This window comes from Balaenoptera acutorostrata, chromosome 2, assembly GCF_949987535.1.
Source record: "Balaenoptera acutorostrata chromosome 2, mBalAcu1.1, whole genome shotgun sequence".
Lineage (NCBI taxonomy): Eukaryota > Metazoa > Chordata > Mammalia > Artiodactyla > Balaenopteridae > Balaenoptera > Balaenoptera acutorostrata.
In genome coordinates, this window is record NC_080065.1 from 134991283 (window position 1) to 135011036 (window position 19754).

At 53.3% G+C, this 19754-nt stretch overlaps 1 protein-coding gene across 1 annotated transcript; it reads left to right on the forward strand.

Annotated features, from left to right (window-relative positions):
- The first annotated feature begins 1206 nt into the window (after positions 1-1206).
- Positions 1207-16486, forward strand: CDX1 (caudal type homeobox 1). Its single transcript, XM_007188744.2, has 3 exons — positions 1207-1639; positions 14897-15042; positions 15596-16486. Exons 1-3 carry the CDS (start codon positions 1207-1209, stop codon positions 15806-15808), a joined length of 792 nt encoding a protein of 263 aa, XP_007188806.2. The 3' UTR covers positions 15809-16486.
- The last annotated feature ends 3268 nt before the right edge of the window (positions 16487-19754 follow it).

Consider the following 19754-nt stretch of genomic DNA (forward strand, 5'->3'; position numbering starts at 1 on the left):
CGGTTCATCTGTACCATTTTTCTAGGTTCCACATATATGCGTTAATATACGGTATTTGCTTTTCTCTTTCTGACTTAACTTCACTCCGTATGACAGTTTCTAGATCCAGGAATTTGTGTTAATTTTGTTAGGTATGATAATGGCATATTATGTAAGAAAATGTCCATGTGTTTTAGAGATGCATGCTGAAGTATGTAGGGGTAAAATGACATGATGTTTGAAATTTCTTTTAAAATACTTCAGCCAAAAAAGGGAAGCAAGTCAGTTAAATAAGCGTGGCAAAATCTTGATAACGGTTGAAACTGGTGATGGGTATACAGTGATTCACTCTACAATTCTACTTTTGTGTATGTTTGAAACGTCTCATTAAAATAAAGGTGGGAGTGAGGGCGGGGGTAGGGGGGTTGCCAAGAGAATTGTGAGAAGTTCGCTAGAATGTCTCTAAAAGAATGTCGCTACACCACCTCTCTAAGAACTTTCTCTAGAGAGCCAACTCAGGTGAACTCCCCAGTTGTTTGCAGACTCGTGTATGTGCATATGTGCATTTTCCCTCCGGGGGAAAAACATCCACAGCTTTCATGAGACACTCAGAGGGGTCGTGACCCCTCCTCTCCCCACCCCCCCCCACCCCCCGCAAAAGATTAAGGACCTGCTACCTTAAAGACGGGAACCCCGTTTGAAGTCAGCGTTTCCTCCTCTTCACCTCCAACTGGTCCCTGCGGACTGCGCCACAGGCCCGGTGTGGCTGCGTGACGCTGGCCTGGGGTCCCCGCACCCCTCAGATCCCTTCTCTCCACCTGTAAAAGGGGGTTGCGGGGCAGTCGAGGTGTTCGGGCGGTTAGGCTGGGGCCTCGCAGGAGACTCCCACACCTAGCGATGCCTCGATGCTCGCTCAGGATGCGCCCTCCGCACCCCCCCCCCACCCCCCTTGGCCCCGGCGTCCACCTCCCGCTTGGGGCGGCAATTTGTCTCCTTTTGAACCCCCCGCCCCCGACGGGTTTCCCCCTTTGATTCGCGGCCTGGAGGCTCCCCCCCGCTTTGAAATGCAAACCCGCCTCGGCTGGGGCCGCGGCGGCCCGGAGCTATAAAAGGCCTGGGTGGGGCGGGCCGCGGCAGGGCTGGGAGTTCAGGTGAGCAGTTGCTCGTCGGGGCGGCCGGCTGCGGCGGCTCCAGGGCCCAGCATGCGCGGGGGGCCCCGCGGCCACCATGTACGTGGGCTATGTGCTGGACAAGGAATCCCCCGTGTACCCCGGCACCGCCAGGCCCGCCAGTCTCGGCCTGGGCCCGCAAGCCTACGGCCCCCCGCCGCCTCCGCAGTACGCCGACTTCACCGGCTACTCTCACGTGGAGCCGGGCCCCGTGCCCCCTGCGGCCTGGAGCGCGCCCTTCTCTGCGCCCAAGGACGAATGGGCCGCCGCCTACAGCCCGGGCCCCGCGGCCCCCACCGCCAGCCCGGCCCCGCTGGCATTCGGGCCTCCTCCGGACTTTAGCGCGGTGCCCGCGCCCCCGGGGCCTGGGCCGGGTCTCTTGGCGCAGCCTCTCGGCGGCCCAGGCGCACCGTCCTCGCCCGGAGCGCAAAGGCGGACGCCCTACGAGTGGATGCGGCGCAGCGTGGCGGCCGGAGGCGGCGGTGGCAGCGGTAAGGACCCCTCCCTCGCCCTGCGCCTCTGGACGGTTCCCCTGGGCGCCGGCAGGTGCTAGAGCGAGGCCCCGGCCGCCCCCTGTCTGACCTCTGCCCCGGCCCTGCTTGGGTTCCAGAGTGTGCTCCCGCCGACTCTGTCCCTGGGGGCTGTTCTCTCAGCTTCCCCCTTCTGAATCCTGGAGCCTTGGGAAGCACAATCTGTCTTTCCCTGTAGACAGGGAGACTGAGACCCCAGCCATGAAGAACGACTCCTTGTGGTTGCGTGGCAAGGCCGGAACTAGACACAGGCCCCCAGATCTTCATCCCAGGGTAAACTTTTAGCAACACTGGCCCTGGTGGTCATCCGTTTCATGCACCCCTATCCCAGCCCCAAAGAGGGTCTGCAAACCCCCAAAGGACATGCACTGATTATGTGAACACCCATAAGTCACTTCCCTTTCCAGGTCTCAGTCCCCCGTCCATACAAGGAAGAGACTGGTGGGTCATATCCTTTGGACTAAAAAAGAGCCCTCTTTGGTTAGATTGGTGGTGGTGAAGGGTCCCTACCTTACCATCCCAGGGCTCGCCCTGAACTCTTGACCCTGGGGGAGGGGAAAGTAGGAGCAGTTGGGAAGGTGGCTACTGTTTGGCTCCTGAGCCTGTGAACCTCCTGCCCCCAGGCAGGCCTCTTGGATCCACCCTCTTCAAAGGCAGGGGAGGGGGCAGGACAAAGGCTCAGCTTTAATGAGGGGCGGCCTGACCTCCTCCATAGGTCCCCCCTTTGTCATGTAACAGGCTGGGCCTTGGCTCGGTAGTGACTCCTGTCGGCCAGAAAGTGAACATGATACCCATTGTCCCGACTGTGTCCGGCCTGTCCTGACAAAGGCCACCTGGCCTTAGGGGCGGGAAGTTGGCCTGCCCACCCTTTGATGTCCAGCCCCTCCTCCCTCTCCCCCAGCTGGGAGCGAGCCTAGGACATCCCCCACCTCCTCTCTCTCTTCACCTCCATGTCCCCACACACTCCCAGCAGACGCTGTGGAGGGCTGATCGGCAGCTACAGGTTTGGCTGTAATTGTACCACCTCCTTGGGAGTCCCAGGGACACAGAACCTCCTGTCTGCCTCCGGAGGCCTCAGAGGACTGGGGTGTATGTCCCAGCTGTGCCACTTGTCTCTGTGGCCTTGGCTAAATAATAACAGCTAATGTTTATGGAACACTTACTAACGGAGCGGGCACTGACCTAATATCTTTTAATTCTTATAACCTTATCATAGGTGCTATTATCACCCCCGTTTTCAAGATGAAGAAACTATGGCATAGAGAGGTTACAGAGTTGTGCAAGTATAGTTATACCTACATAACGAGTAAATGGTGGGGCTGGGATTTGACCAAGCCTGTGCTCTAATCCTCTGAACAGCATCTCTTAAATCAGCCATCTTTTCTGGGTCTCAGTTTGACCATCCCATGAGAGGGAAGGGTCTTGTACCTTTGTTTGAGTTACAAAAGGACCCCTTTGTGAAATCTGATGGGAAGTATAAATGTTCTCCCTAGAAAAAAAGTGTTTCCTAATCGGGCAGACAATTTCAGGGGTTCTAAAGGCCCCCAGAAGCTTTATCCATAAACCTCGGTTGAGAATTTTGCATCAAATTATATGAGAGGAAGTGTCTGGAGCCACTGACCCTCAGGGTCCTGCAGTTCTGTGTCTGTTCCCTGAAGAAGGAAGCCCACTTTTCCTGCTCCTTTATTCTGGTTGGTACTTCCTGCTGATCAGGCGACTTTGGAGATGGATGGGGAGGTTCCCCAGGGGCGGGGACTTGGAGAGAGGCCATCACTGTGTGAGGGGGAGAGAGTGGGTCAGTGGGGGTCAGAGCACTGGCAGGAGCCCTGGGGAGCTTCCAGGCTGTGTGATGTCAGGCAAGTCACGTCCCTCTGGGCACTGGAGCTGCCGAACTCAGTTCAGGTCTGGTCTCGGAAGTCATTTGGAAACCGTTGTCCCTGGGCACATAGGGGGCCTAGGAGTAACTCTGCCCGAAGACAAAAGTCCTTTCCACCCTCACTCCCAGAAAGTAAAAGGAAGGGCCAAGGGAGGTTTGGGGGCTCCTGAGGAAAGTGGCCGCCCCAGGAGCCAGGTGAGAGCCATTCTCCCTTTTCGAAGGTAGAAGCTGCTGCCTGTACACTCAGGCAGCATCTGACTCTGACTCTTGAGGTGGGGACAGAATTGGGGTGGGGTTACAGACCCTCCCTGAGAGAGAGGCCAAGCCCCTCTCCTCTTTGGCCTCAGTTTCTCCTTCTGGGCAATGAAGATACAGGGTCTCTGGGGGTGTTTCCTGGGTAAGGCTGTTGTCTGGGACAGCAGAGGGAAGGTCAGTGCATGCCATCTCCCCAAATGTCGCTGGTCACCTGGTCTTATTGTACCCTTCTTGCCCCTTCTTCCCCCTTCTGTGCCTCTAGCATTCTAGAATATCTGAACTGGACAGTTAGAGAACAGACATACAGATGGGAAACTGAAGCCTGGAGATTTTAAGGCATGTTCCAGTTTCACACAAGTGGGGGCTGGGCTGGGATATATGTTGGATGAGTCAGTTTAAAATTTTCCAGTGGCTTCCCAGTATATTTAGGGCAAAACCTACACTCCTTCCTGAGGGCTACAAAGCTATATGTGCTACTGCAGGCAGGTCTTGTACACATACTGTTCCCTCTCCCTGGAAAACTCTTTCCCCAGACTCTTTGCAGGCTCTTTCTCACCATTCAGGTCTTAGCTTAATGGCCACCTCCTCAGAGAGGTCCTCCATGATGTTCCAAAGTAGGCACCTCCCCCACCCCCAATACCCATTGATCATCTTTGCCATGTTTCCTTCAGAGCACTAACTTATTTGTGTGTTTGTGTGTTGTCTATTCCCACACCCACTGACCAAGGTAAACTCCTATGAAGTCCAGACCATGTCTATTTGACCCATGACTACAAGGGGCTCTATTTTTTTTTTTTTTTGTCTTCCCCGTTTGCATCTATAAATATCAGCATTTTCCTTAGGAAGGTTCTAAATTATCCTTCTGCTGAAGGCTCAGCCTCCAATTCCTTGTGAATAGTTTTTCACAGGTTAATGGCCCATTGGGGTGGCTGAGGTCCCATACAAGTCCAGAGATGTCCGCTCAGATGATGAGACTCTTGCAGCAGGGTTTAGATCTTGGTCCGTCCCTGTCCGCTTTCAGATAGAGAAACTGAGGCCCATGGAGGGGATGAACCCTCCTCTCCCCACCACATCCTAGACCCTCTCCCTTGGCCCATTGCCACAGTCACCAACCTGGCCTCTCACCTTCAGCCTCTCTCTGATGCCCTAGCCGCCCTCTAAACCGTGGCTCCCCACTGCCATGGAATTGCCATTTCATTTTATGCCATTTCATTGCTGTAAAATCCAGCTCCATTTCAGAGCCCTCTTGAGAACTGGCCCCAACCCTCTCTTGAAGCCACTCTCCCGTTAGTTTGCCGAGATACAGAAATGCTTACCTGGGACAGTTAAGAGTCCGGCTTGGGAGCCTCAGGCCTGGAATTGCATTTCTGTCAGAAGCTGCATTAGCCTCAGGCAAGTTAATTTGGATCATTTCTCTGAGCCTCAGCTTCTTCCACTGTAACATTAAGATAATAAGATTACACCTTGAAGCAATGGTGCCAGTAGAGCATAGCCCTGAGCCTGGCATACAGTAGGCGCTCAGTGCACTGGTGCCTGTGACCATCTCTGCCAGTCCTTAGCAGGTGCACACGAGCACACACCTCACACTCCCTGCCTCTCTATTATGGGTCCCTTGACCTGAACTGCCCTCCCTTCCCTCTCCTACATCTTTACCAGGTCAAATGCTGCTTCTTCTCCAAGGCCACCTCCTCTAGGAAGCCCTCCTTGGTTCCCTCCCCTACAAACACTGTACCAGGCCCTTGTTTGAACAACATTTATCACTGACTGTCTTGTTGATCCCTGCCATCTACCATCTGTTATCCCCTCAAGGAGCAGTGCTAATCAGTCCTGTCCTTCTCACCATACCTTGCACATTGTAGGAGCTCACGATAAAGCTAATAACTGTGGCATCAGCTGCGTCTTTACCATGTGCCAGGCACTGTGCCGAGAACTTTGCATGGGTGGTCTCACTTAAGTCTCATAACAACTCTAAGAGGTGTGAGGATCTATTATTAGCTTCATTTTACAGATAAAGTTAATGAGGCTCAGAGAGGGTAAGGTGGCTTGCCCAAGCTCACACAGCTGGGATGGTGCTGCACAGGGTTCAAACCTAGACTCTACAGCCTCATGAGCATCTATCAAATAAAGCAACACACTCAGAATGGGAGCCCAAGACCCCCTCCCCATGTGCCTTCCAATCCAGGTGGGGAAAAGGAGGCCAGTCAGAGATGAGCTATAAGAGGCTGGAGGGGGAGGATGGGCACAGCAGGTGCCAGGCTGTGTAAAACTGGTTCTCAAGGCAGAAACTCCATTTGACACCTCATCTCTCAGATGTACCTGGGAAGGAGGGAGTGACCCAGTTAGAAGGTGGCAGAAGGCTTTTTTCTGTTGGGTGTTCCCCCACACGCACACTTTGGCAGATATTGCTGCTGAGAGCTTGGGGAGCTGTTCTGAAGGTCCAAAACAGCTTTGTTAGCAGCAAGCCTGGCCTGTCGATGAGGAATTATCTTAATGAGATGACCCCTCAAGTTTCTGTCCTGGAGCTCTTGGGATTTGGAAACAACATTTACATCTGGAGTGAGGTCCATCACCATGTTAACATGCTAAGCCCTCCCCATGCCATACTTGCCCATCAACCTTATAGGGATGCCCCACATAGATCCCTCAGCATCACCAGAGAGAGGGAGCAGGCGTTAGTGAAAGCCGAGACTGACACTCCAGGCTCAACCCCCTCTGATGTCTTCCCATTTCTCTTGAAGTCAAATCCAAACCCCTCACCCCAGGGCTCAAAGCCCTGCTAGCCTCTCCAGGCTCAGCACATGCCTGTCTCATTCATTCACGTAGGCAGGCAGGCGGTAATCGTCTCTGAGTCTCTCTTCTGTGCCAAACATTCTGCTAGGTGCTAGAGATTCCTGCCAGAACAAGCAGGCAGGGTCCCTCACAGAGCTGGTCCTCCGTTGCTGCTCTCTCCCTTAGGGCATTTGCACATGCTGTTCTGTCTTCCTGGGATATTCTTCCCCATTGGTGACATGGAAACCTTCTCAACCATCATATCTTGGCTTAAATGTCACCTCCTCCAGGAGACCTGCCCCAAGCTAAACAAAGTAGGTTCCCTCCCCCACCGCCCCCCGCCACTTAATCTAGCTCTCAGCTCCATTGCTTTCCTTCACACTAATCACAGTTTGTAATTATTTCATTTGTTTGTTTTTAATCTACCCCCCACCCATGAAAAACAGGAATGAACTGTTTAACAAATAAGTACTGAGCACCTTCCATAGTAATAATAATATGAACTAGCATCTACTGAGTACTCGCTATTTTTTCAAGTGCAGGTATTTTCGACCCCAGAACAGCACATTTCTCCATTAGACTAGTGGCTTTGACTAAGGCTGGGGGAGCAGTGGAGCTGGACAGAAGGATGTCCTTTGGAGGTTGAGCCACCAGCTGAGGGATTGGATGTGGGAAGCGGGGAAAGTGCCACCTAGGCTTTTGGCCTGAGTGGCTGGAGGATGGGGGCCATTTACTGCGAGGAGAAGACCAGGAAGCAGTAGGTCTGTGTTAAGTTTAACAAGGACTCATCAAGTACTCGCTGTGTGTGTCTGGCACTGTTGTGGAACCAAATGAGCAAGGTGGCATAGTCTCTACCCTCGCAGAGCATTCAGGGAGCCAGGAACCAAGGGGAGGGGATTTGTCAAGGTTCCTCAATGAGCTAGAAAAGGGCTGGAGTCCAGAGCCCCACCCTGCACCTCTGCCCCAAATGTGACTCTTCAGGACCCACGCCTGTGGATGATTAGGCAGGGACTTCACCTTCAGACCAGAGGAGGATGGCCGGGTAGGGCAGAGGCCTGGAAACTCCACCAGGAAACAGCTGGTGGCCTCAAGTTGTTCAGCCCGGAAGAAGACATGAAGGGATGCAGTTGCTGCTTGCAACTCTTAGAAGGGCTGTTCTAGGCCAAGGGTGCCCTTTATTTCTGGTGCCCCTTGTGGAAAATCCTGGGAAAAATATAAATGGGTGATGGATGCAAGAACAGGCTGCTTTGTAGATAGTCCAAGCAGTCTGGTTAAGTATGCTATGAGGGTGTGGGCATCTGGCCCTGGCTGGGAGTTTGGTCTAGCCGTGTTGTCCAATAGAACTTTCTATAGCTCTATATCTATGCTGTTCAGTGTGCTAGCCACTAGCTACACGTGTCTATTGAGCACTTGCTATATGGTTAGTGTGACTAAAGAGCTGAATTTTTAATTCCATGTAATTAATTTTAATTTAAATAGCCACACGTGGCTAGTAGCTGTCATATAGGACAGTGAAGGAAAATCCCTCTCAAGAGTTTCTAGAATGTAATCCATTCCAGGTGGGCTCCTTATTCTCCACTGAGGAATCTCTCTTGCCTCTTTTGTCTCTGCAGTCATCATCTTCTCCTCCTTCTTCCTCCTCCTCCTTCTTCTTCTTCATCATTGTCACAGGTAGCTTTTATTACTAACTACCTTGTTAAAGAAATGATCACATCTCATCTCCACAGCTATCATGTCTAAAGGAGGCATTCATGTCCTCATTTCACGGATGAGTAAACTGGGATTCAGAGAGGTTCAGTGACTTGCCTGGGTTCCCACTGCTGGCACCTGGCCTGACTGGGTTAGAACAACTGCGTCTGTCTGACTCTGAAGTTTCTGTCCTCTTCCCTGCTTCTCGTAGCCAGGTCAGATTGTGGACCTCCTTGAGAAGATAGGAGAGGGAAAGGGGCCTGGGAGGAGGAGAGGGCAGTGCTGACTGAGTGCTGTGACTAGGAAGGAGGGTGACAGTGGGGTGGAGAATGTTGCCTAAGGCTACAGGGCCCCTGAGTGTGGCTGGTCTGCCTATCCTCCTCTCATCTCACCCCCGCCCCCATGCCAGCCTCACCCCTGCTCCAGGAATGAGCAGGGGTGAATGAGGAACTGTGCTAGAGCAGCCTGGGACTGGCAAACCAGCTGGAACAAGGACCAGTCATGGGCCCAGTAGAGAGCCTCATTGCCCAGGGAGGATATCCGTCCACCATTGAACTGGGTGGGTCAGGGCTGCTGCAGCAGAAGTCCCACCCACTGGTGGTACAGATGACAAAATGGGTCCAAGCTGAACATCACATGTCTGGCTGGTGGCCTGGCCAGACCTCCCCACCCCCAGGCCAATGTTCTTTGCCCTGCGGCTCTCCATCAGCAGCATTCCTCCCTCTCCCAAGGGATCCCTCCAACATCCACTTCTGCAAATAGCTCAGTTTTCCTTGTCGTGTCCATAGCTCTTTGCCCTTTGCAAACTGCTTTCACACCCATCTGTTCCTCGGGGGAAGGAAAGCCCAGAGAAATTCAATCACTTGTCAAGTCCTTTAGCTAAGGAGGCAGACCTGGACCCAGGTCCTTAAGGGAGGACTCAGAGCTACACAGAAGTTCAGAATCTTCAGGGCCCTTGGAGCTGACACCAAACCTTCTTCTGATGCACAGGAGAAACTGAGGCCCAGAGAGGAGAAGGGACTTACTTAAGCCCACACAGATGGCACAGAACTGGGACCAGGACCTACTGACTCCAGCTGGTGGTTCAGAATCCCCTCTGGTAGGCTTGTTAAAGATGGCAGGGAGACCAGGATGCAATAGATCTGAGAGCTTGGGAATATGTATTTTTAACAAGTATCCATGCATGCATATGTGCATTCTTTGTGCGTGTGTGTATGTGTGTCGGTCGGGGTTGGGGGGATTTTGATGTACAGCCAGTGGGGCTGGACCACACAGAGAGGGGTCATGGATTTGTGTTCCAAGCCCTAGGGCCAGAGCTGGCAGTGTCATCCCTCAGGGCCACAAACCCAGCAGGAAGAGGTCAAAGAAAGTGCTGACCCAGAGGCCACTCAATTTTCCTGAAGCCACCTACCCCGCCCTGGGGGCAGAGGCTGAACTCTGGCCCAGGCTAGATGGGGAGGCCCCACTGCAGACCGCCAGGCTCCTGCCCTCTATCCTCCAGCTGGGCAGGCCCAGTTTCTAGACTCTCAGACAGGGAAATCAGTCTTAGAATTCTTTCAGCAATAATAACAAATATAATCAGAGCATCAACAAACATTGGGAGCTTCATGTTTCCAAGTTGGGACTTTATAAATAAACAGTCTCATCCAACACACAGCCCATTGCTCAGATCCATTTCCCAGGATCCCTGCCATGTGGTTATCCCACCATGGAAATGAATAAGATCTACCTTTCCCTGTGTACCTACTGTGTGCCAGGTACTGTGCTAGGCATCATTCATCCATCCATCTCAGGTGATCCCCTGTACACCCGAGGGTTGGAGATCATTATGGGAGACCTTACACTGGGCCGTAGGTTCTAATGCTGTTTCTGAGGCTAGACAGACCTGGGCTAAATCCCACCTTCCAGATGTGCAGACCTTGCTGAAACTCAGTTTTCTCATCTGTAAACTAGGGATAACAGTTGCACAGCTTCATAGGTTGTTGAGAGATGTATGCAAAGTGCCTGACACATGGACATATTGGCCATTATTAGAATAATAATTATCCCCATTTTATAGAGACAGAATTTGAGGCTCAGAGAGCTGAGGTGTCCTAGATCACCCAGCCACTGAGAAGCTGCGTGGCACAGCCCCGGAGGTCTACTTGCCCAAACAACCACATGTCAGGGTCACCTGGAGAGCTATTCAAGTATCAAATCCCAGAGCCCCACTTCAGTCCCATTGAGTCTGAACCTCTGGGCCAGAATCTGTGCTTTTAAAAAGCTCCCCCGGCAGTTCTGAGGCTGCTGGTCAGGTATTTAGAACCATTAGCCTGGAGCTTCCCAGGACCTCTGCTGTGCATGCTTTAGGGATGGGAAGTTTGCTACCTCCATGGCAGCCTGATGCATATGGATGGGCCATTCCTCACATCCCACAGCCAGAGCAGAGAGAAAGCCTCTCATTTGGAGAGTTATCCAAGGCTCTTCTCTCCCCATGCTTCACCCCTAAAAGCTGGTAGGGGGGCTCCCACCCTCCCTCCCACCTACTTGCACTGGCATCTGGCCCAGAGGGTTATTCATTAGGTGGCTGGGAGTGGCCTGGCCCCCATCAGACACCTGTTACAGGAGCCCGGACTTCCCTCTTAGGCCCAGTGTCCCAAGGGCCTGTAAATCATTCATCCTGGGCCCTCTCCCTGCCCCACCACTGTCACGCACCTCCCTGCCCCCTCTCTCCTGGGCCCCCAGGGTGGCACAGGTGTTCACAGGAGGAGAAAGGAGGTTTGCACATGGCAGTGGGGAGTTCTGGCCCTGAGCTGGGACTGGAGCCCAGGGCTCCTGATTGTCATTAAAAATACAAATTCACATCTGCACATGATAAAAATTTAAACATCCCAAAGACTCCCTCCTACCTATGGCTCCCCAGCCTCTAGTCCCCTCTCTAAGGCACGCCAACCCCTATTACTGGTTTCTTGTGTATTCTTTCAGAAAGAACTCGGTGCACAAACATGTTTGAGTGTATGTGTGTGTGTGTGTGTGTGTGTGTGTGTGTGTGTGTGTGTATTCCATTTTAATACAAAAATAGCAACATACTATTTACGACATTTTGCCTTTTTTTAAACTTAACAATATATTTTTAGAAATTGCTCCATATTGGCACCTATGGAGCTTTATAATTTCTTTTTAGTGACTGCATAGTGCTCCTCTCCATGGATGTACCATTTCTTATCTTATTAACCAGTCCTGACTCATAGACATGTACATTGTCCTTAGTTCTGTGCTATTTGAAACAGCTACCTCTTTGGGCATTTTTCTGTGGGATTGATCCCTAGAAGTGGGATTAATGAGTCAAAGGGTATGTGCATGTTAAATGAGGCTGAGATCACCAAGTTGGGCTCCAAGGAGGGTGTTACCATTGTCACCCTCTGGACAGCAGGTGGGACTCCCTGGTTCCTGGACCACACAGTGCGATATCAAACATTTTGGTTTTTGGCAGAGCCATTTTCTTAGCAATAAAATTGTGTGCTTTGAGCAACTCCACCAGATAGAAGCGGCCGATGTGTTCCTGAGCCCACCAGCCCTTCTCTTGGGTCCAGGGAGGGGGTGACAGGGCCTGTAGGCTGGGTCTTCACTGGCAGCCTTGCTAGAGTCTGTAACTATGCAGAGAGGAGTAACTATGCAGCTAGAGTCCCATCTCTCATCTAATTCCCTCTGTCCCCTGACCCGAAAGAGCCTGGGCTGGAGGTCAGAAAACCTGAGCCCAGGTTTATCCCACTACCAGAAAGGATGGCCCTCAGCAAGTGCCCTTTTCTGAGCCTCAATTTCCCCCAACTATGAAATGGGTGCAGTGGATCCCCACTTGCTCATTAGGAAGGATGGGACCGAGGGTTGGGTGCCTGAGGGAAGGGGGGTGTCTTTATAATCTCTCAGGCTGAGGTTTGGGTGGGCAGGGAGCCTCCTCCCACTACCTCAGGCTGTGAATCTTCTAGGCATTTTCAACCTGTGGGCCATCCAGCCCCAGCCCAGGGCTTTCAGGCATCTGCCCTCACCATGGTCTGGACCCTCTCTTCCCAGAAATACAAGTAGATGGGTGGTCTGTTGTTTGAGCTTCTGCTGCCAATGCTTAGAGGGCCCTATAGCAGTCTCTGTGGACCCTAAATCTGGTGGGGTGAGGAGTTGTGCACTAGAGCAGGAGCGAGACCTGCAGGCCTGGTGACATGGCCTTGGGCAAGTCCACGCCACCCTGGGGCTTCAATGACCCTGACTGTACAGGGAGGTTGGACTCACAAGGCCTCTCCTATTTGGACCTCTGGACGCTGTATAACCATCCTGAACGTCAGTCTCTTCATCTATAAAGTGGGAGGAGACTAAACTCCCATGACCCCTTCTGGCTTTAGCCCAGTGAACCCAGTGGGGCTGTGGGTTCAGAGCTCTGCTGGGTTTCAGTGGTGGTGCATTAGGCAGAACAGTTTTTGAGCCGGCGTTAAATTTTCTAGGTCAAGGAGGGGTCCCATCTGGAGCCAAGGCCTCGGCGGCCACTCCCTTGTCCCTTTCCTGGGCTAGGCCTGGCCAAGGGCCGAGGCTGTCCCATGCTGTGTCGGGCAGTGGGCTGAGGTCAGTGGTTGTGGAAGAGTCCAGTGTGGTTCTGCTGCTCTGGCAGGAAGCCCAAGGAAAAGAGCCGAGGAACATCTGCTGTCTCCTGTTCTCCACAAACCATTTGGCTCTGAGGAGCCCAGCGCTGTCCTGCCAAGCTGTGTGGGCTGGAATGGCGCTGGTGGGGGTGTAGTTAGCGCAGGGGTGCCGAGGAACGGGCAGGCCCAGAGCTGGGACCAGGGAGGTGAAGGCCAGGTTACTGTGGGGGCCCTTGGCTGAAGTGGGATGGGGTCGATGGTTATGCAGACCTGCCATGCCCTGGTGGGACACATGGGTGGGTCTAAAAAGTGCTTGCGAGTGCCTCCTGTTTATAGCCGCGGGCTCAGCTTCTTACAAGGAAACTGGTGTTGAGTCCGGCCCCCACAGCAGCCCAGGCCAAGCATGACTCTTAATATTCTCTCCAGAAGGACCTCTGATCCCAGCCTGAAAGAGATCCCTGACATTAACCCAGTTGGTCCTCAAATCCACTTCCGGGCCCCAGGCTGAGCCTCGTGTGGAAGTCAAGCCAACCCTGCCTGAGTTATGGCAGGTCTCCCCACACTTCCCCCTTCTCACCAATCTGTTCTCCATGCAGCAGCCAGAGTAATCTTAAATCCTACATCAGACCTCTTGTCTCCTCTGCTCAGAGCCCTGCAATGGCTCCTGTCCCAGACGGAGTAAAACCCAGATTCCCTTCCAGCGCCCATAGGCTCAGCTCAACCTGTCCACTCACCGCACCCCCGGGTGCACCAGCCTCCTCACTGTTCCTTACTCTTCAGACGGCAGGCATGCCCCCCATCAGGGCCTTTGCACCTACTGTTCCCTCCGCCTGGGAACCTCTTCCCCAGACAGCTGCATTGCTCTTTCCCTCACCTCCTTTAGATCTTTGCTTAAGTTCCCCTTCAAGGTAAGGCCTTCATGGACCACTCTATTTAAAATCAGAGCTTCACTCCTCCCTAAATTCCCAGTCCTTCTTTTTCTCTGAAATACTTGTCATCAATCAACATATCAAATAATTTCCATATTTATTTATTTTTGTCCACCTCCCTCCACTAGAACCTAAGCTTCATGAGGGCAGGGACTTTTTGTTTTGCTCACTGCTGTACCCAGCACCTGGCCACAGCAGGAACTCAGTAAATATTTGCGGGCTGATCTGAGTACTCGTGTTCTGTGCCTGGGCACAGGCTGGAGTGTGGATGGCTCCGGGCAGAGTGGTCCCCAGCCCCTGGTGCAGCCCCAGCTCAGGGCTTGGCGCCTAGAACCGGGGCCTTCTGAGGAACCTGACAGGTCCTGGGGAGCCACCGGCAGCCCCAGTCCTTTCTGTTTGATTGTGCGGCCACCAACCACCAGGCATTTGACAGGAATTGAGGAGCATATACCCCAGGGCAGCTCCTGCGAGCTTCCTGCTTCGGCCTCCGGCTGTGGCAGCCCTTCCTGCTCTCCTTGCACACAGGAGAGAGGAGCAGCTGACGTCTCGTTATCTCAAGCTACCCTTGCTGCCAGGTGTTCCTCCAAGTCTCTAGTGCTCAGACCTGCGGTCTGAGGATCCCCAAATTGGAACCACCTGGGAGCTGGTGAAAAATGCAGATTCCACGCCACGGCTTTCTACTTCACGTGCTCAGTGACGCGCTGGAAGCTGTGTTTTTCACAAGTTCCCCGCATGTCTGTTGTGCAGCCACACCTGGGAACTGTTGCACGAAAGCAGGTGGGCCTGGCGACCAGAGTGGGGCTCTGGGTCAGTAGACTTGGCCTGAAACCCCCAACTCCACCCTCAGCTTGCTGGGTAACCCTGGGCAAGTTGCTTCCCCTCTCTGAGCCTCAGGGCCCCCCAGATGGGCATGAGAACAGTGCTTGCCTCCTAGGTTGGGAGTCTTGAAGCCTGAGCCTGGGAGAATGATTGTTACTCCCTCAAGGTCCTTCTTCAGGGGGCCTGGATTGCTCTTCCTCCTGGGAGCCCCGCCTTGGCCTTTTGCAAGCTCCCCTCCCCACTCACCTCTCCTCCTGGTGCCTCTGCTTCTTAGGTAAGACCCGGACCAAGGACAAATACCGCGTGGTCTACACCGACCACCAGCGCCTGGAGCTGGAGAAGGAATTCCACTACAGCCGTTACATCACCATACGGCGGAAATCAGAGCTGGCCGCCAATCTGGGACTCACTGAACGTCAGGTGTGTAGGGCTCCCACCTCAGCCACAGGAGCGGTACTGGGAGTCTGGCCTCCAGGCTGCCAGGCAGATTATGGAGCTCAGTCGAGGGAGAACAAAGAGGTTGTCTCCCAGCCATGGTCATACAACACAATAGAAACTGAGCTGCTGCCAATCCCCCGGCCAGTAAAACCCAATACCCCTGACCACCAAAAGGGGGATGGGAGCCTGATTAGCTATAGGCTACAGCGGGCTTTGATCAGTGCTGTTTAAATCCAGAGGAGGGAGCAGTCACCGGGAGAACAGGGAAGGCTTCCTGGAGGAGAGGTGTTAGAGCATGGCTTTGGAAGATGGAGAGGAAGAGGGTTACAGAGAAAGTTGTCTTAAGAGTAGGGGAGCAAGTTCCAGAGGGGGAGAACGTGTTCAGGGTCCATGAACAGTTGGGGTAGCCGGAGCAAGAGGGAAGCCCCAAGCGCCACATCGAAAAACAAGAGCTCCACTGCCCTTCCTGTTTTCCTCTTGATCTGTCATTCCGCCTCCCCACCGCCTTCCCCATCTCTATTCTCTGACCCCACAGGTAAAGATCTGGTTCCAAAACCGGCGGGCGAAGGAGCGCAAAGTGAACAAGAAGAAGCAACAGCAGCAGCAGCAGCCTTCACAGCCGCCCCCGCCAGCCCACGACGTCACCGCCACTCCAGCGGGGCCACCCCTGGGGGGCCTGTGCCCCAGCTCTGCCAGCCTCCTGGGCACCTCCTCCCCAATGCCTGTCAAGGAGGAGTACCTGCCGTAGCCGCCCGACCAGGCTTGTGGGCTGGGGGCCTTGAGGACTCAGGGGCTAGGAATGTGGCTCCTGTGGGGGCCCAGGAGGCCTAGTCTGAGTCCCAGGCCCTGCCACTGACCTGCTGAGTAACCTTGGACCAATCACCCACCCAGCCCCTGCATCCCCTGGGCCCATCTGTGCAGCGAGCCTGCTGGATAAGGACCTTTTCCAGCTCTGGTGATCCAGGCCTCAGGCGGACAAGGGAGCCTGGGGTGGGAGGTCTTAGTCCCCAGGGGGCTAGGTGAGGGGGCCACCCAGCTCCTCCTCCGTAGGCTCAAAGGTGGGAGGCTGCTGTAGGGACTAGACTCCTGGAGAAAGGAGATGGAACCGAGAGAAGATGGAAGGCTTGCAGACCGTGACCTGAGGCGGGGAGGGGGGAGGGTGTCAGCTCACACCTGCCTTTTCCTGCAGCCTCACCTCTACCTGCCCCACCCCACCCCCACCCCCCACCGTGTAACATGCACCAAACCCTCTCCAGGCTGGATGCAAAGCGCAAAGCCCGCAGGATTGGGCCTGAGCAAGAGGCTCTGGGCCACAGAGCCATATTCCCTCACTCAGATTCTCAGTGGAGATTCCAGATTGTGGGGGAGGCCTCTGAAGGGGGACAGAGGGGCAGAGTCCATCCTGCCGAGTCTCTACCACCCCACCAGGCTGTCCTTCAGGGCCCAGGCCCCAGGGAGCCCCCAGAGAACTTTCTCTGGACCAAGCAGACTCACAGCTGGGCAAGGGTTGCACAGAGAGTGGAATCTCTTGGATGCAGCTTCAAGAATAAATTTTTTTTTCTCTTTTTAAAAATGTATGAAAATCATTATACATAGCACGAAGGGAAAATGTTAAAGAAGTGTAAATCATCCTCACCCTTCTCAGCAGCTGCATAGTCTCTCCTAGTCTCTGTAGGCCTACAGCAAGGTCACCTTTAAAATACTTCTGAAAGATCAAAACAGGACATTAGAGTAAGTCTATGAGACTGTTAAATTTTAAGTCCATTTTGTAAGCAGAATCATCAGATTCAATATTTCAGTCTTTTGAATTTTTCAAATACTTTCAACTCAGGGTTTTCTTTCAACAGATGACATTTGTTGGGCACCCCATATGCCAGGCATGGCTGGGCCCAGGGAATGTACAGTCCTTGCCACCCAGAAGTTCCCAGTCTGAGCTATGCTCTAGGTATCAGGGTATCCAGGGAGTCCAGAGCGAGCTCCCAGCTTATCCTGGAGGGTCTGGAAGGCTTCCTGGAGGAGGTGATTTTAAACTGAGGCCTAAAGGACTAGTAGGTGCTGTCAGGCCAAGAAGGAGGTAGAAAAAAAAGATTAAGAGGAATATGAACTTGAATTATACTTTTTAAAAACTCCTGAGAAAAGCTGCTATTTTGAACTCCCTTCCAGAGGTGGGCAGGAGTCTGCTCCCTGGGGCCTTCACTCCCTAGAGGGCTCTGGTGCCAGCTGCCTGCCCCTCTGTTTACTGTTCTGGGAGGTGGCCTAGCCATAAAAAGTGTATGCAGCCTGCCTGCCTGCCCTTTGCTCCTGGGGCACATGACAACAGTGCACGAGGTGGATCCAGTCCCCACATGAGCCCCTGAAGAGCAGAGGCACTTCTCTCTCCTCCTCCTGCTGTTGGCCTGGGAGACATCATGCCTTCACTGAGGATGGTGGACATCTAAGGCATGGGAACCAGGTGGTACCAGGGGAGAGGACCAGGGTTCCAGGAGCAGAGGAACAGGGTTGGTGGCAGGGTGGCTAGCGGTGAGTGAATATAGGTTTCTGATCGTCAAAAGCGTTTGCTGTGTGACCCTGGGGTAATTGCTTCCCCCCTCTGAGCCTCATTTCCCCATCTGTAAGACTGGGGAGCTTGTTTACCAAAAAGAAACGACTCTGGTCAAGTCAGTTTGAGAAGTCCTGCAGACTCAACCCTTCTGGGAGAGTCACAGTGGTGCCTTAACACATCAAAGGCTCTGACAAGTCCCACAGCAAGAAAACCCTTGAATTTTCTTTAATCCAGCATTCCCCATGCTTCACTACCCAGGAGCCCCCTACCAGCACCACCAGCACCCCACTGAACACCACTCTGGAGTGTGGGAATGCTGTGGGCTGGAGGGCCACGCTTCAGCTGCGACTCAGTGTTGAGTAGCAGATTTTGTTGTCACGTGGCCTGGACTCCAGCTTGACTACTTCCAAGCTGTGAGACTTCAGGCAAGTTACTTAGCTTCTCTGAGCCTCAGCCTCCCCATTTGTCAAATGGAAATAAAATACTCTAAGCTATCTAAGCTATCTCAGAGTTATGTTTAGCACAGGGCCTGGCACACAGTAAGTGCTGTGTTTTAGCCACCTGTTCCCTGGGCTGCTGCATCCTAGTGTGATGCTGGCGGGCCTGACTGATGTTCTAACTACCCCCATCCCCAGTGCTGAGGACAGATGGTGGCTGGGAAGATCTGAGGCAGGACAAGCCTGCCCCCAGCCACAGGAAGACCTCTGCCTGGTTGGAGGTCAGTCGCCAGGCCGAGCAGGCTGGGTGAGCTGCAGTTGCTGTCTACGTGGGCGGTCAGGGCCTTGGGTGGGGCCCACAGGTTGGACTGGCCATCACCTGTCAACTGGTGTTTGAGCTCCGTGGAAAAGGAAACTTTTATCTAAGACAACTTCCAAGCAGTGTCTTGAGCTGTGGTGTGAAGTAATGCATTCCCTGCCACCCAGAGAGTTCCACCAGAGGCAGGGGTGTTGTAATGTCTCAGGGAAAAGGACCCATTATGTCCTGTCAGACCCGGCAGCCACCCCAGTGCTAAGAGGTGCTCCAGCTTTCCTATCGGGAATGGCCGATGCTGCTTCTGCTTTGCATATAGTGATTTTATGCTTCTCCCCTGCTGGGTGGCAGGCCCTGAGCTGATGCTAGAGATGGGGGATGGAAGGTGGGAGGGGGGGGCGTCCAGGCAAAAATGATACCTGGCCTGGCCTGGCTGTGGAAGGCCCAGGGCCTGATCATGGCCTCTAGCAAATCAGAAACGTGCGCGTCAGCACTATGTTTCTATAAACCCCCTGACACCATATTGAGGATCTGAGTTTTGTGGATGAGACTCCCACCACTGACTGCCAAGAGACTGGTGTGGGCTGAGTGGAGAGGGCCACAGCTCAAGACTAGGGAAGGTGTCAGGGTTGGGAGTGGAGTGCCCTCACAGAGGAGGTCTCTAGCAAAGGAAACCAGCCTGGCCCAGAGTGGATGAGATGCCCAGCCAGCGGGACACAGAAGCTGGGAGCAGAGCAGGTGTAGGACAGGGTGGCTTTGGAGGGCAACCCTGTCCCGGCACGGCTGCTCCAGAACCACTTTCTCACCAGATGGATTAGCAGTCTGGATCCTCATCTTTCAGTCGCCACTCTGGTGTAACAAAACACATGCTCTTCAGCGATAAAGTCTGAACGTTTAAGCAAATTAAAAATGTTTATTTATATGCATTTAAAAATATCTCCCTATATAATAAAAGGAAGTACATTTTCATCTCACATTTTCTTTAAATCAGCACACATCCCCATTCTTCTTGTTTGATGTGAGACCAGGAGAAATAGAGAGGGAGGGGAGAGGGAAAGGGAAGTAGATTATTTACTAGGTTTAAATTCCTAACTAGTTATTTTGCCTAGTGGTACCCAAACTTCCTCTGGGATGGGGGAGAGGGGGTGGTAATGGAGAGCAATTGTCAAATGTCCTCAGCAGCTGAACTCATGGCCAGTTGTATGATCATAAAACTGGGGTTTCAGAGGGTAGACTGACTCATGTGGACAATGTCTTGTAAACAATGTTGGGGGGTTGTTTACTGTATGAAGTATAGAGTTTTCCAACCAGTGCTGTGGTGATGGGGGAGGGGATGGCAGAAGGTGTGATATGGAGGGCAGAGCCTAGGTGGGGTCAGACACCTAGATTCCAGGCCTTACCC